This window comes from Ranitomeya imitator, chromosome 4, assembly GCF_032444005.1.
Source record: "Ranitomeya imitator isolate aRanImi1 chromosome 4, aRanImi1.pri, whole genome shotgun sequence".
Lineage (NCBI taxonomy): Eukaryota > Metazoa > Chordata > Amphibia > Anura > Dendrobatidae > Ranitomeya > Ranitomeya imitator.
The window spans coordinates 104,209,932-104,223,161 of record NC_091285.1 but is presented as its reverse complement, the minus strand read 5'-3'; the positions used below and the strand labels follow the sequence as shown (position 1 = coordinate 104,223,161).

General features: G+C 46.0%; 1 protein-coding gene across 2 annotated transcripts in view; it reads right to left on the bottom strand.

The window, feature by feature from the left end:
• Positions 1-2,028: 2,028 nt before the first annotated feature.
• HBEGF (heparin binding EGF like growth factor) overlaps positions 2,029-13,230 on the bottom strand; it is a 161,268-nt gene continuing 150,066 nt past the window's right edge. For both annotated transcript variants that reach the window (XM_069763894.1, XM_069763895.1), the window contains exon 5: positions 2,029-2,199. In XM_069763894.1, the coding sequence (XP_069619995.1) occupies positions 2,127-2,199 (73 nt within the window). In that variant the 3' untranslated portion in view covers positions 2,029-2,126. The remainder of the gene's footprint in view (positions 2,200-13,230) is intronic.

Sequence of the window (13,230 nt, the reverse complement as noted above, 5' to 3'; positions counted from 1 at the left end):
TTGTATGCGGCTTGATTCATACGTCCTTCACAAAGAACAACCTGCCCAATTCCAGCCTTACTGAAGCATCCCCAGATCATCACCGATCCTCCACCAAATTTCACGGTGGGCGCATGCAAGAAACTGTGGATTGTAAGCCTCTCCCGATCTCTGTCTAATCATTAGACGACCAGGTGTTGATCTGGGGATGCTTCAGCGAGGCTGGAATTGGGCAGGTCAATCTTTGCGAAGGACGTATGAATCAAGTCGCATACAAGGCTTTTCTAGCAGGACAATGCACCATGCCACACAGCTAGGTCAATCAAGGTGTGGATGAAGGACCACCACATCAAATCCCTGTCATGGCCAGCCCAATCTCCAGACCTGAACCCCATTGAAGACCTCTGGAATGTAATAAAGAGGATGATGGATAGTCACAAGCCATCAAAGAAGAACTGCTTAAATTTTTGTTCCAGAAGCAGTGAGAAAGACTGGTGGAAAGCATGCCAAGACGCATGAAAGCTGTGATAAAAATCATGGTTATTCAACAAAACATTGATTCCTGAACTCTTCCCGAGTTAAAACATTAGTATTGTTGTTTCTAAATGATTATGAACTTGTTTTTTTTTTTTGCATTATTTGAGGTCTGCAAGCAATGCATTTTTTGTTATTTTGACCATTTTTCTTTTTCAGAAAAAAAATACAAAATGTATTGCTTGGAAATTCAGAGACATGTAACATTGTTTGTTATTGTTGTTAATCACAGAGTGTCCAGTTTGTAGCTAATACATTGATTGGCTTTTATATAGGTTTGTCTTTTTCTCATGTTTTTTTTGGATGTAAAGCAACACACAGGACACCACAATTTTATTCTGCTATTTTCAGACCCACTTCACTGTTAATATATTATGGCGATAAAAATAAAATGTAAGTTTTAAGCAAATTACATTGTTTACACTTCTACATGAATCCATATGCAAACATATATAGGAAGTGTTATTGCTGGAAGCAAATGAACGTCCCTTCTGTTCTAGTAATAACTTCTGTCTGGTGAAATGGACCACAGTTCGCCTTCCTTGTCTGCAATGCAAAATTGGGTGGCACAGGTAAACGAAGCTTGTCAGATTCTGGGAACCTGTTTACCTGTTATGCCTGCCTGTACACTTTCCCTTGGGTTTACAGTATATCCTAGTCATGCCTTGTTCTTGATTATAGCATTGACTTCTGTACCAGAACTTGTTCGTGGATTACCGTCCTGTCTCGTCCTTTGGGAAATATGCATAATTAACATGGCAAAAACACCAGAGGAGCATTGCAGCTTTAAGTCTCCTCATCTTGGCATGCTTAGCATGTCAATCTCCACAAGGAGAAATGATACTTCTTGGATATTTGCTATGTTAGACACACGCATCAGTCTTTTTTTAAACTTAAAAGTAGATCTAGGATGTTTCTAGAGTAGCCTCCATGGAAAATTTTAATGCGATTCGGAATCAAAAGCCACGTTCACACGGTCAGTATTTAACATCTGCATTTGTAAGTCAGAACAAGGAGTGGGTGATAAATACAGAAGTGGTGACATGTTTTAATTGTACTTTTCTACTGAGGTCGTCCCACTCCTGGTTTTGCGTTACATATACTGATATAAAATCCTGACCAAACACAGAACGTGTGACCGTGGCATATACTCTGCAATTACATTGTGTTCTGTGTTTGTAGAACCAGAGCTTTTATTCAGAAAGACCTGACATCGTACATGACGTGTAATACAGCTAGCTCACTCTGTATCGTGTAGCATGGAAGGGCAAGTTAAGTTATGAAATTCAACACATAAAAAATATAGCTATGGGCTACAAATATTACATACTTTTAGAAAGTGTCTGACTCTTTACTACAACAATGTATAATCCTACTGAGTGCCCTATAGGGGGAAATGCAAAGAAATAATGTTGCCCAAGAAAGAAAACGTTTCAAAGTACTGCTTCTCTCATTCTAAGGATGAAAGTGTGTACAATTTCACCAGTACAAGGACAAAAAACAGACATCTATTTCTACCTTCAAGAATGTAATATTTCATTAGCATTACAAGTCAGAAATTCAGGTTTGAGTCCATGTAAGTTTTTGATCTCTAGAATCTTGAGTAACCAGAATTATCGTAATGTAGGGTTTGTAACTTTTAGGTTTTTCTCATTGTCCACTTTATAAGCTCCTGTCCTGTGGTACCTTGAAAAATAAAAACAAAAAAAGTGAATCATTATACAGTATAATACATTAAAATACACAAAATATGGAATGTATGTATAGAATACATATACATACAGCACTGAAATAGCAAAATCCAGAAGAAACAGAAGGAAAAGTTGTAAAATTATAAAAATTGACATTATATGCAAATTATGAAAAAAATTGAAACAACAAATTTTACTCAGACAACCATAATAACCTCACTGATAGCAAGCCAAGTTGGGGGAGTGATTATGTCCGTGGTGCTCTTACTGAATAAATTTGGATATGTTTAAAGGGAACCTGTCACCCCGAAAATCGCGGGTGAGGTAAGCCCACCGGCATCAGGGGCTTATCTACAGCATTCTGTAATGCTGTAGATAAGCCCCCGATGTTACCTGAAAGAGGAGAAAAAGACGTTAGATTATACTCACCCAGGGGCGGTCCCGCTGCTGGTCCGGTCGGATGGGTGTCTCTGGTCCGCTGCGGCGCCTCCCATCTTCATTCCACGACGTCCTCTTCTGATCTTCAGCCACGGCTCCGGCGCAGGCGTACTTTGTCTGCCCTGTTGAGGGCAGAGCAAAGTACTGCAGTGCGCAGGCGCCGGGTGTTATGACGCGGTGGTTTAGGAGCAACATGGAACAAGCTCTGAAGGAAGTGGTAACTGTACTGACTGCAGTCCCTAAGCTCAATACAACACTAGAAGCAGCCGTGGAATGCTCCTAACTCTCCCTATGCATCTCGTCACAGCCTAAGAGCTAACTACCCCTAAAGACAGAAGCAGGAAAACTATCTTGCCTCAGAGAAAATCCCCAAAGGATAGATTAGCCCCCCACAAATAATGACTGTGAGTGGAGTGGGAAAAGACATACACAGAATGAAACCACGATGAGCACAGGAGGCCAGTCTAGCTTGATAGATAGGACAGGATGGAATACTGTGCAGTCAGTATAAAACACTACAAAAATCCACACAGAGTTTTCAAAAAATCTCCACACCTGACTAAAGGTGTGGAGGGTAAATCTGCTTCCCAGAGCTTCCAGCAAGACAGAATTAATTCATACTGATAAGCTGGACAAACATAGAAAGCACTGAACTGATAAGTCCACAATCTGTGAACAGAACAGAGCAAGTAAGAACTTAGCTTTGCTGAACTGGTCAGGATAACAGGGAACTCCAAAGAGATGTGAATCCAACCAGAAACCATTTACAAGTGGCACTGGCTGAAGGAACAACCAGACCTAAATAGCCGAGCAGAAGAGAAGTAAGTGGAGGCAGCTGATGACAGCTAACTCCAAGGAGCAGCCATACCACTTGAAACCACAAGAGGGAGCCCAAGAGCAGAACTCACAAAAGTGCCACTTACAACCACCGGAGGGAGCCCAAGAGCGGAATTCACAACAGCCGGGCCTCTCTGACCTTTCCGGCGCCTGCGCACTGCAGTACTTTGTTCTGCCCTCAACAGGGCAGACAAAGTACGCCTGCGCCGGAGCCGTGGCTGAAGATCAGAAGAGGACGTCTTGGAATGAAAATGGGAGGCGCCGCAGCGGACCAGAGACACCCATCCGACCGGACCAGCAGCGGGACCGCCGCTGGGTGAGTATAATCTAACGTCTTTTTCTCCTCTTTCAGGTAACATCGGGGGCTTATCTACAGCATTACAGAATGCTGTAGATAAGCCCCTGATGCCGGTGGGCTTACCTCACCCGCGATTTTCGGGGTGACAGGTTCCCTTTAAACATATCCAAATTTATTCAGTAAGAGCACCACGGACATAATCACTTCCCCAACTTGGCTTGCTATCAGTAAGGTTATTATGGTTGTCTGAGTAAAGTTCTGCCATAACGAATGCACTTGTCACATAAATCATCAAGAATTACAGCAAGCAGTTCAACTAATGACGTCCCACATGTGCTCAATGGAGACAAGTCCGGAGATGGTGCAAGCCATGGCAGGAGGTTTAGGCCACACAGTAATTTGTGATCTTATAGAGTTGAAAATCAGGCTCCTGAGACACTTTGGATGAATGGCCTTACCAATCAATCATTCTCACTCAAATCAATGTAAGTCCAACCTGACTGTGTACCTGGAATGAAGACTAGAGGGGTCCGCCTAATATGCAATATGATACCCTATGACATAACCCTGAGATTAGGAACAGGGGTGGCATACCTCATGAATTCCTCGTCATGGTGTCGCCTATGTGGGTTCGTCAGACTCAAAGAATGGGGTGTAGTGATCCATTCTGTACTGCAAATAATATTAAAAACCTCATTGATAGCAGGCAAACGTGTATAAGTGCATGGATTTCTTAACAAATTGTGACATTTGAGAATTTTGTTTCTTTTTTTCATAATTTGCATATCATGAATATGTATGTCAATACTGTGATTTTGATAATTCCAGGACTTCTCCTTTTTGATGTTGAAATAACAAGGTTGTGAAGTGTATATTCACAGAATAATGAAATACCACTAATGGGGTGGCTGTTATGTGGCCCATGACATGTTGTGGCCCGTTTCCAAATATCACTGTGCCCCCACCCAATGTCAGAATTGCAATACAGTTGGATATAATGGCGCAACAGGGAGCAGTCTGATTTCAGTCATCATATTATGTGGGGGTCATCATACTGTGCGGGCGGACAGTGGGGAATCATACTGTGGTGGGTCACTGAGGGCCTCAAAGTGTGTGTGTATGAAACAGGCAATTTGGGGACACAACATTGTCTCTAGGGTATGTGGGGGCCATCATAATGTGTGGGAGCATTTTGGGACATCATAATATGTGGGAAGCATTCTGTGCTAGGGGTACGGTGGAGACATCATACTGAAGTTTGAGGCACTGTAGACATCATATTATGGAGCTGGCATTATACTGTCAGGGCACTGTGGTAACATCATACTTTGCTGGGGACACTGTGGAGTCATCATAATAATGTGTGTTTGGGGTATTACTGTGGGAGAATTCACCGGGACAGGTATCATACAGGGGTCTAAGGGGCAATGTTTCTCCTTATGAAGAGTGACATACCAGCTCTCGCGGCAAATTTTAGGCCACGCCTCTGACCACACCCATTCACTAGTCACACCCATATCCACGTCTCAACCACACCCATTTAGCACTGCTGATCACACTGTTCATAAAGAATAATTATAAACAAAAAAATATGGCCACACAGTGCTCCATACTGTATAATGGCCACACATGATGCCCCATACTGTATAATGGCCACACATGATGCTCAATACTGTATAATGGCCACACAGTGCTCCATACTGTATAATGGCCGCACATGATGCTCCATACTATATAATGGCCACACATGATGCTCAATACTGTATAATGGCCACACATGATGCTCCATACTGTATAATGGCCACACATGATGCTCAATACTGTATAATGGCCACACAGTGCTCCATACTGTATAATGACTGCACATGATGCTCCATACTGTATAATGACCACACATGATGCTCAATACTGTATAATGGCCACACATGATGCTCCATACTGTATAATGACCGCACATGATGCTCCATACTGTATAATGGCCACACATGATGCTCAATACTGTATAATGGCCACACATGATGCTCCATACTGTATAATGGCCGCACATGATGCTCAATACTGTATAACGACCCCACATGATGCTCAATACTGTATAACGGCCACACATAATGCTCCATACTGTATAATTGCCGCACATGATGCTCAATACTGTATAATGACCCCACATGATGCTCAATACTGTATAACGGCCCCACATGATGCTCCATACTGTATAACAGCCACACATGATGCTACATACTGTATAACGGCCACACATGATGCTACATACTGTATAATGGCCGCACATGATGCTCCATACTGTATAATAGCCACAGATGATGCTCCATACTGTATAACGGCCCTACATGATGCTCCATACTGTATAACAGCCACACATGATGCTACATACTGTATAACGGCCACACATGATGCTACATACTGTATAATGGCCGCACATGATGCTCCATACTGTATAATAGCCACACATGATGCTCCATACTGTATAACGGCCCCACATGATGCTCCATACTGTATAACAGCCACACATGATGCTACATACTGTATAACGGCCACACATGATGCTACATACTGTATAATGGCCGCACATGATGCTCCATACTGTATAATAGCCACACATGATGCTCCATACTGTATAACGGCCACACATGATGCTACATACTGTATAACGGCCACACATGATGCTCCATACTGTATAATAGCCACACATGATGCTCCATACTGTATAATGGCCACACATGATGCTCCATACTGTATAACGGCCACACATGATGCTACATACTGTATAACGGTCACACATGATGCTCCAAACTGTATAATGGCCCCACATGATGCTCAATACTGTATAATGACCCCACATGATGCTCAATACTGTATAACAGCCGCACATGATGCTCCATACTGTATATTGGCCGCACATGATACTTCGTGCCGTATAATGGCCACACATAGCTACTCCTACACACGCGGCTGCGCTCCGTACACATTGCATACACGGCTCCGCTCCATACATCTCAAACACACACGGCTCCGTTCCGTTCACCTCGTACACATTCAGCTCCACTCCATACACCTCATACACACACCGCTCCGCTCCATACATCTCGTACACACGGCACTACGTACACCTCATACACACACCGCTCCGCTCCATACACATTGCAGAAGCTACTCCACTCCGTATACCTTGCACACACACGGCTCCGCTGCGTACACCTCATACACATACGGCTCCTCTCCATACATCTCGTACACACACGGCACTACTCCGTACACCTCGTACATACACGGCTCCGCTCTATACACATTGCACACACTGCTCCACTCCGTATACCTTGCACACACATGGCTTTGCTCCGCACACCTCGTACACACGTGGCTCCACTCCATACACCTTTCACTCTCTGCTCTCATCCGAACACCTCTTACACGACTCCGCTCCGTACACCTCGTACACACGCGGCTGTGCTCCGTACACCTCGTACACACGACTCCGCTCCGTACACCTTTCACATGCTGCTCCGCTCCGTACACCTTGTACACACGCGGCTGTGCTCCGTACACCTCATACACACGGGGCTGTGCTCTGTACACCCCTTACACACACGGCTCCGCTCCGTACACCTTTCACATGCTGCTCTGCTCCGTACACCTCGTACACACGCGGCTGCGCTCCGTACACCTCATGCACACGGCTCCGTACACCTCGTACACACGCGGCTGCGCTCCGTACACCTCATGCACACGGCTCCGTACACCTCGTACACACGCGGCTGCGCTCCGTACACCTCATGCACACGGCTCCGTACACCTCGTACACATGCGGCTGCGCTCCGTACACCTCATACACACGGCTCCGTACACCTCGTACACACTCGGCTCCGCTCCGTACACCTCATGCACACGGCTCCGTACACCCCTTACACAAACGGCTCAGCTCCATACACCTCTTACACACACGGCTCTGCTACATCCACCCTGTAAACACCTCCTGACCTCACACATACGCTGCCTTACCCTCCTCCGGCGCCATGGCAACCAGCAAAGTCCTGTACACGGAGGTCCTCCTCCCGAATCCGATCATGTGACCCCCTGACTCCTCCCATCCTGTGACCTCATCACAGGTCCTGTGCACAGAGCAGCCATTATGTGCTGCTGTGCTGGCCGGGTGCAGGGAGCTCTCAGCTGACCGACCGGGTGATTCACATACCTCCCAACCAGTGCGGGACAATTAATGTCCTGCGAGGGATCGCGGGGCTGACTGTCAAAATCAGGACAGTCCCGCTGGATCCGGGACGGTTGGGAGGTATGATAATGTACCTCATGTGTAGTGTGTATCTGTTCTATACCATGCACTGATTCTATGTATATCATTGTTCACAGTTTCACCGCATCAATATACCACTACGTTTAATAAAGCACAGACTCAATCACAGTCTCCTTATTGGACCCCGGTATAGCGGTTTAGCTGACTGTATAGCTACGTATGAGCCTGCCTCAGCTAGTGAGGACAGAACAGTGAAACGGCAGCCATCCAACTAGTGGGATTCAAGTCACCGGCTACTCAGAGACTAAATACAGCTACAGCAATCTCTGCACAGCCAAGCACTTTCCCAAGACACCATGTCTCACAAATCGCATAGGACAAGATCTGTTACTTTCGTCTCCTCAAAGACAACATCCATCAGCAGCGCTGTCGCCATTGCCCGCACAAATGCTGAAGCTGCCAAAATACGAGCGAGCTTTGCTGACCAAGAGATGCAACTTAAATTAGAAAAAGCACGCCTAGATGACGAAGAGAGAAGGTTGCGCTTAGAGAGAGCCAATCAAGAGAGAAGGTTGCAGTTAGAAAAAGCACGCATAGATGATGAGAGAGCCGATCAAGAGAGAAGGTTGCAGTTACAAAAAGCACGCATAGATGATGAGAGAGCCGATCAAGAGAGAAGGTCGCAGTTAGAGAAGGCACGTGTGGATGCCGCCTTAGAAAGCCTAGCAGCAAAAAGGGAAGCTGCCGCAGCCCTCGCCGAAGCAGAATCGCTAGAAGCAGCGCAAAATCCCAAGCTGCTTAGCCAAAACAGTACGTCGAGTCTGGAGTTTCCACTGCAAGACTCACCACAACGCACATCTCAGTATGTTAATGAACTTCCTGATCCAAACTATAACCCTGAACCAGTACCAAAACCAGAATACGACACCTCCAGCGAAGTGAGCGAGAGTCGTCACGAGGCTCAGGACAGAAACAAACTCGAAAATGTGAGGCAAAACAACTCTGCTAATGACTACCTTGCCCCTCATCAGGTAACCAACATGGATCACCCTGCTGACACACCGTACATCAGGCTGAAGCAATACGACACCGGCTGGCGCCACCCTGAGGACACTAACAGGTACGAACGCACCTCACATCACTATCAGGGTGACCCATCACCAGTATACTCTGCTGACAACGGTTCACGACAGAATTTGCCAAGTTCTTAACACGACGTGAACTGGTTGCCAAGGGACTCATGAAATTCACTGACCGAGCTGAAGGTTACAGAGCTTGGAAAGCTTCCTTCCAAAATGTCATTAGAGACTTGGGGCTGCAACACAGGGAAGAGATAGACCTGTTAGTCAAATACCTGGGAGAAGAGTCAGTCAAACACGCAGTAAGGATCAGAGACATACCGCCCTGAGACTGGCCTCAAAGAGATCTGGAAAAGGCTGGATGAGTGTTACGGCTCAGCAGAAGTAATAGAAAGAGCCTTGTTCAAAAGAATCGATGACTTTCCTAAAATATCTAACAAAGGTCTCCAGAAACTTAGAGAGCTAAGCGACCTGCTAAAGGAAGTCCAAGTTGCCAAATACGAGGACAACCTACAGGGACTTGCATTTCTCGACACAGCCAGAGGTGTTAACCCTATAGTCCAGAAGTTGCCCTACAATCTACAGGAGAGGTGGCTCACACATGGTTCCACGTACAAATACAAACACAGCGTTCCATTCCCTCCCTTCTCCGTTTTTGTAGACTTCATACACCAACAAGCGAGAATTAGAAACGATCCCAGCTTTGACTTTGCAATGCCATATGCCACACCATCACCACCTGCAAATCCACGCAGAACATCTGTGGCAGTACACAAGACTTATGTTTCTTCTTCAGGCTCTAATTACAGGTCTGCTGGCTGCTCCCAATCAGAAACAAAGGTGCAGGACCCTGACAAGCAGTGCCCACTTCATCAGAAGCCTCATCCTCTCCTGAAATGCAAAGCCTTCAGAGGAAAATCTATGCCAGATCGCAGAAGCTTCCTGAAAGAAAACGGTATCTGCTACAAGTGCTGCTCGTCCACAGCTCATCTCGCCAAGGATTGCAAGGTCAGTGTAAAATGCACAGAATGTGGCACCACAGATCATAACACTGCTCTACACCCTGGCCCAGCTCCATGGAGTACACAAAACACGCCAGCTGACAGTGAGCATGGCGGGGAGGAAAGGAACACTGATAAAGCTACGCCAGAGATCACTTCACAATGTACCGAGGTCTGCAAAGGGACAATAGACAGTAGGTCCTGTTCAAAAATATGCCTCGTCAAAGTATACCCGAAGGGCCATAGAGACCAAGCTGTAAGACTGTATGCTATCTTGGATGATCAAAGTAATCAATCCTTGGCTAGATCAACGTTCTTTGACCTATTCAACATCAAAGGGCCAAGCACTCCCTACTCCTTAAAGATGTGTGCAGGTACTGTGACAACAGCAGGCAGGAAAGCTACTGACTACCAGATCGAGTCTTTAGATGGACAATTCTGCCTACCGCTACCTACGATCATCGAATGTAACCAGGTCCCAGACAACAGATCTGAAATCCCTACACCAGATGTAGCAATCCATCACGCTCACTTAAAACGAATAGCACACCTTATACCGGAACTTGACCATAAGGCCCAGATAATTCTGCTGTTGGGGAGAGATATCCTGCAGGTTCATAAAGTGAGACGTCATATCAATGGACTCCACAACGCTCCCTATGCCCAAAGCCTAGACCTAGGATGGGTCATAATTGGCAACGTATGCTTGGGACACATGCACGCCCCATCTTCTGTGACAAGCATGCTGACAAATACATTGGAGAAAGGACGTCCATCTCTGTTTCAACCTTGTAACAATGAGTTCCATGTCAGGGAACTGCCACACAGCATCCAACTGCCCAACCATTTAATAGACTTTACTCACGACAGCAGTATAGTGTCGGGAAGCTATGAGGATCAGTTAGGGTGCACAGTCTTCCAGAGAACTAAGCAGAACAACCAAGTGGCAATGTCGGTAGAGGACAAGTTGTTCTTAGAGGTAATGGACAAGGGATTCATTAAAGATGAGACCAACAGCTGGGTCGCACCTCTTCCCTTCAAAACCCACAGACCACGTCTACTGAACAACAGAAATCAGGCATTACAACGTTTCTCCTCTCTCATTCGTAATCTGCAAAAGAAACCAGAGATGAAAGATCACTTTTTCTCCTTCATGTCAAAGATTTTTGAAAACCGTCACGCAGAACTAGCTCCCACTCTCAAAGACTCTGAAGAATGCTGGTTCCTACCCATGTTCGGAGTATACCACCCTAAGAAACCAGGCCAGATCAGAGTCGTGTTTGATTCCAGTGCTAAATTTAATGATGTCTCCCTGAATGACGTTCTGCTGACAGGACCAGACCTCAATAACAAACTACTGGGTGTACTTATGCGCTTCCGTAAGGATTCCATTGCCTTCATCGCTGACATCCAGCAAATGTTCCATTGTTTCCTTGTGAGAGAGACAGGAACTTCCTAAGATTCTTCTGGTACAGAGACAATGATCCTACTAAAGAAGTCACAGAGTATCGCATGAGAGTGCACATCTTTGGCAACAGTCCTTCACCTGCAGTCGCCATTTACGGACTCAAAAGGTCGGCTCAGGAAGGAGAAGCAGAATACAGAGCAGATGTCAGACAATTCATAGAAAAGGACTTTTATGTCGACGACTGTCTAAAAGCCATGCCTTCAAATGAGACTGCCATCAGTCTTCTCAGGAGAGCTCAGGACATGCTTGCCTGCTCGAACCTTAGGCTTCATAAAATAGCCTCAAACAGCCAAGAACTCATGGAAGCATTCCCTTCTCAGGACCTATGTAATGGTCTCAGAGACCTGGACCTGGGGTCAGATCCCGCACCAATGCAACGCAGCCTCGGGCTTCTCTGGAATCTACAGTCAGACACTTTCACCTTTCAGGTCAGCCAGGAAGAGAGGCCTTTCACACGTAGAGGCGTCCTGTCTACCATCAACAGTCTGTACGATCCCTCTCCAACCTGCATGTGCCAAGACCATACACCCCTGTGCCATCTACTGAGATACAGACCCAAAGACTGTACGTATTTGCAGATGCTTCTGTCAAAGCAATTGCCGCTGTTGCCTACCTCAAAACTGTAGACTCTAAATGTCAGTGCCACATTGGTTTCGTCATGGGAAAGGCCAAACTCGCACCACAACCAGAGCACAGTATACCCAGGTTAGAGCTTTGTGCCGCAGTCTTAGCCGTTGAGTTAGCGGAGTTCATCGCATCCGAAATGGATATCGACCTGACACAGGCCAAGTTCTACTCAGACAGCAAAGTAGTCCTGGGATATATCCACAACGAAACCAGGCGATTCTACGTTTATGTCAATAACAGAGTGCTACGAATCAGGAGATCAGTTCACCCACAGCAGTGGCATTACATACCCACAGACCAGAATCCCGCAGATCATGCAGCTAGAGCAGTTGACGCAAGTCGACTAGGAAGCTCAACATGGCTCTCTGGACCAAAACTATTGTACATTGAGGAATGTTTTCCAGACACCTTTGAACTAGTAGGACAGGACTCAGATGCTGAAATCCGCCCTTAGGTGTCTACACTACATACAATGACCTCTGTTATCCAGCTTGGATCTTGCAGGTTCGACAGATTCTCAAGTTGGAAGTCACTTACTCGAGCCATTACCTGCCTGACACATATAGCTCGCTCATTCATGGCTACCAGAACTCGTGACATGGAAAAATGTAAAGGAGCAGCGAGGCTTACCCACGAAAGCCTAATCACCTTCATGGCTGAAGCTGCAGCTATAATCAATGCAAGACCCCTGGTTCCAGTTCCTAAAGACCCTGAGGAGCCCTTGTTATTGACTCCAGCTACTCTACTTACCCAGAAAACGGGACTGTCCAGTGCCCCTCCAGGAGGATTCGACGTGAAGGATCTCTACAAGCGCCAATGGAGACAGGTACAAAGTCTTGCAAATACTTTCTGGGACAGGTGGCGCAAACAATATTTGTCTACCCTGCAGCCACGTACCAAGTGGCAATCTACTAAACCTAATCTGAACATAGGTGACCTCGTTCTTGTGAAAGACTGTCAGATTCACCGGAACCAGTGGCCACTTGGTCTAGTTACCGCAACATTCCCGAGCAA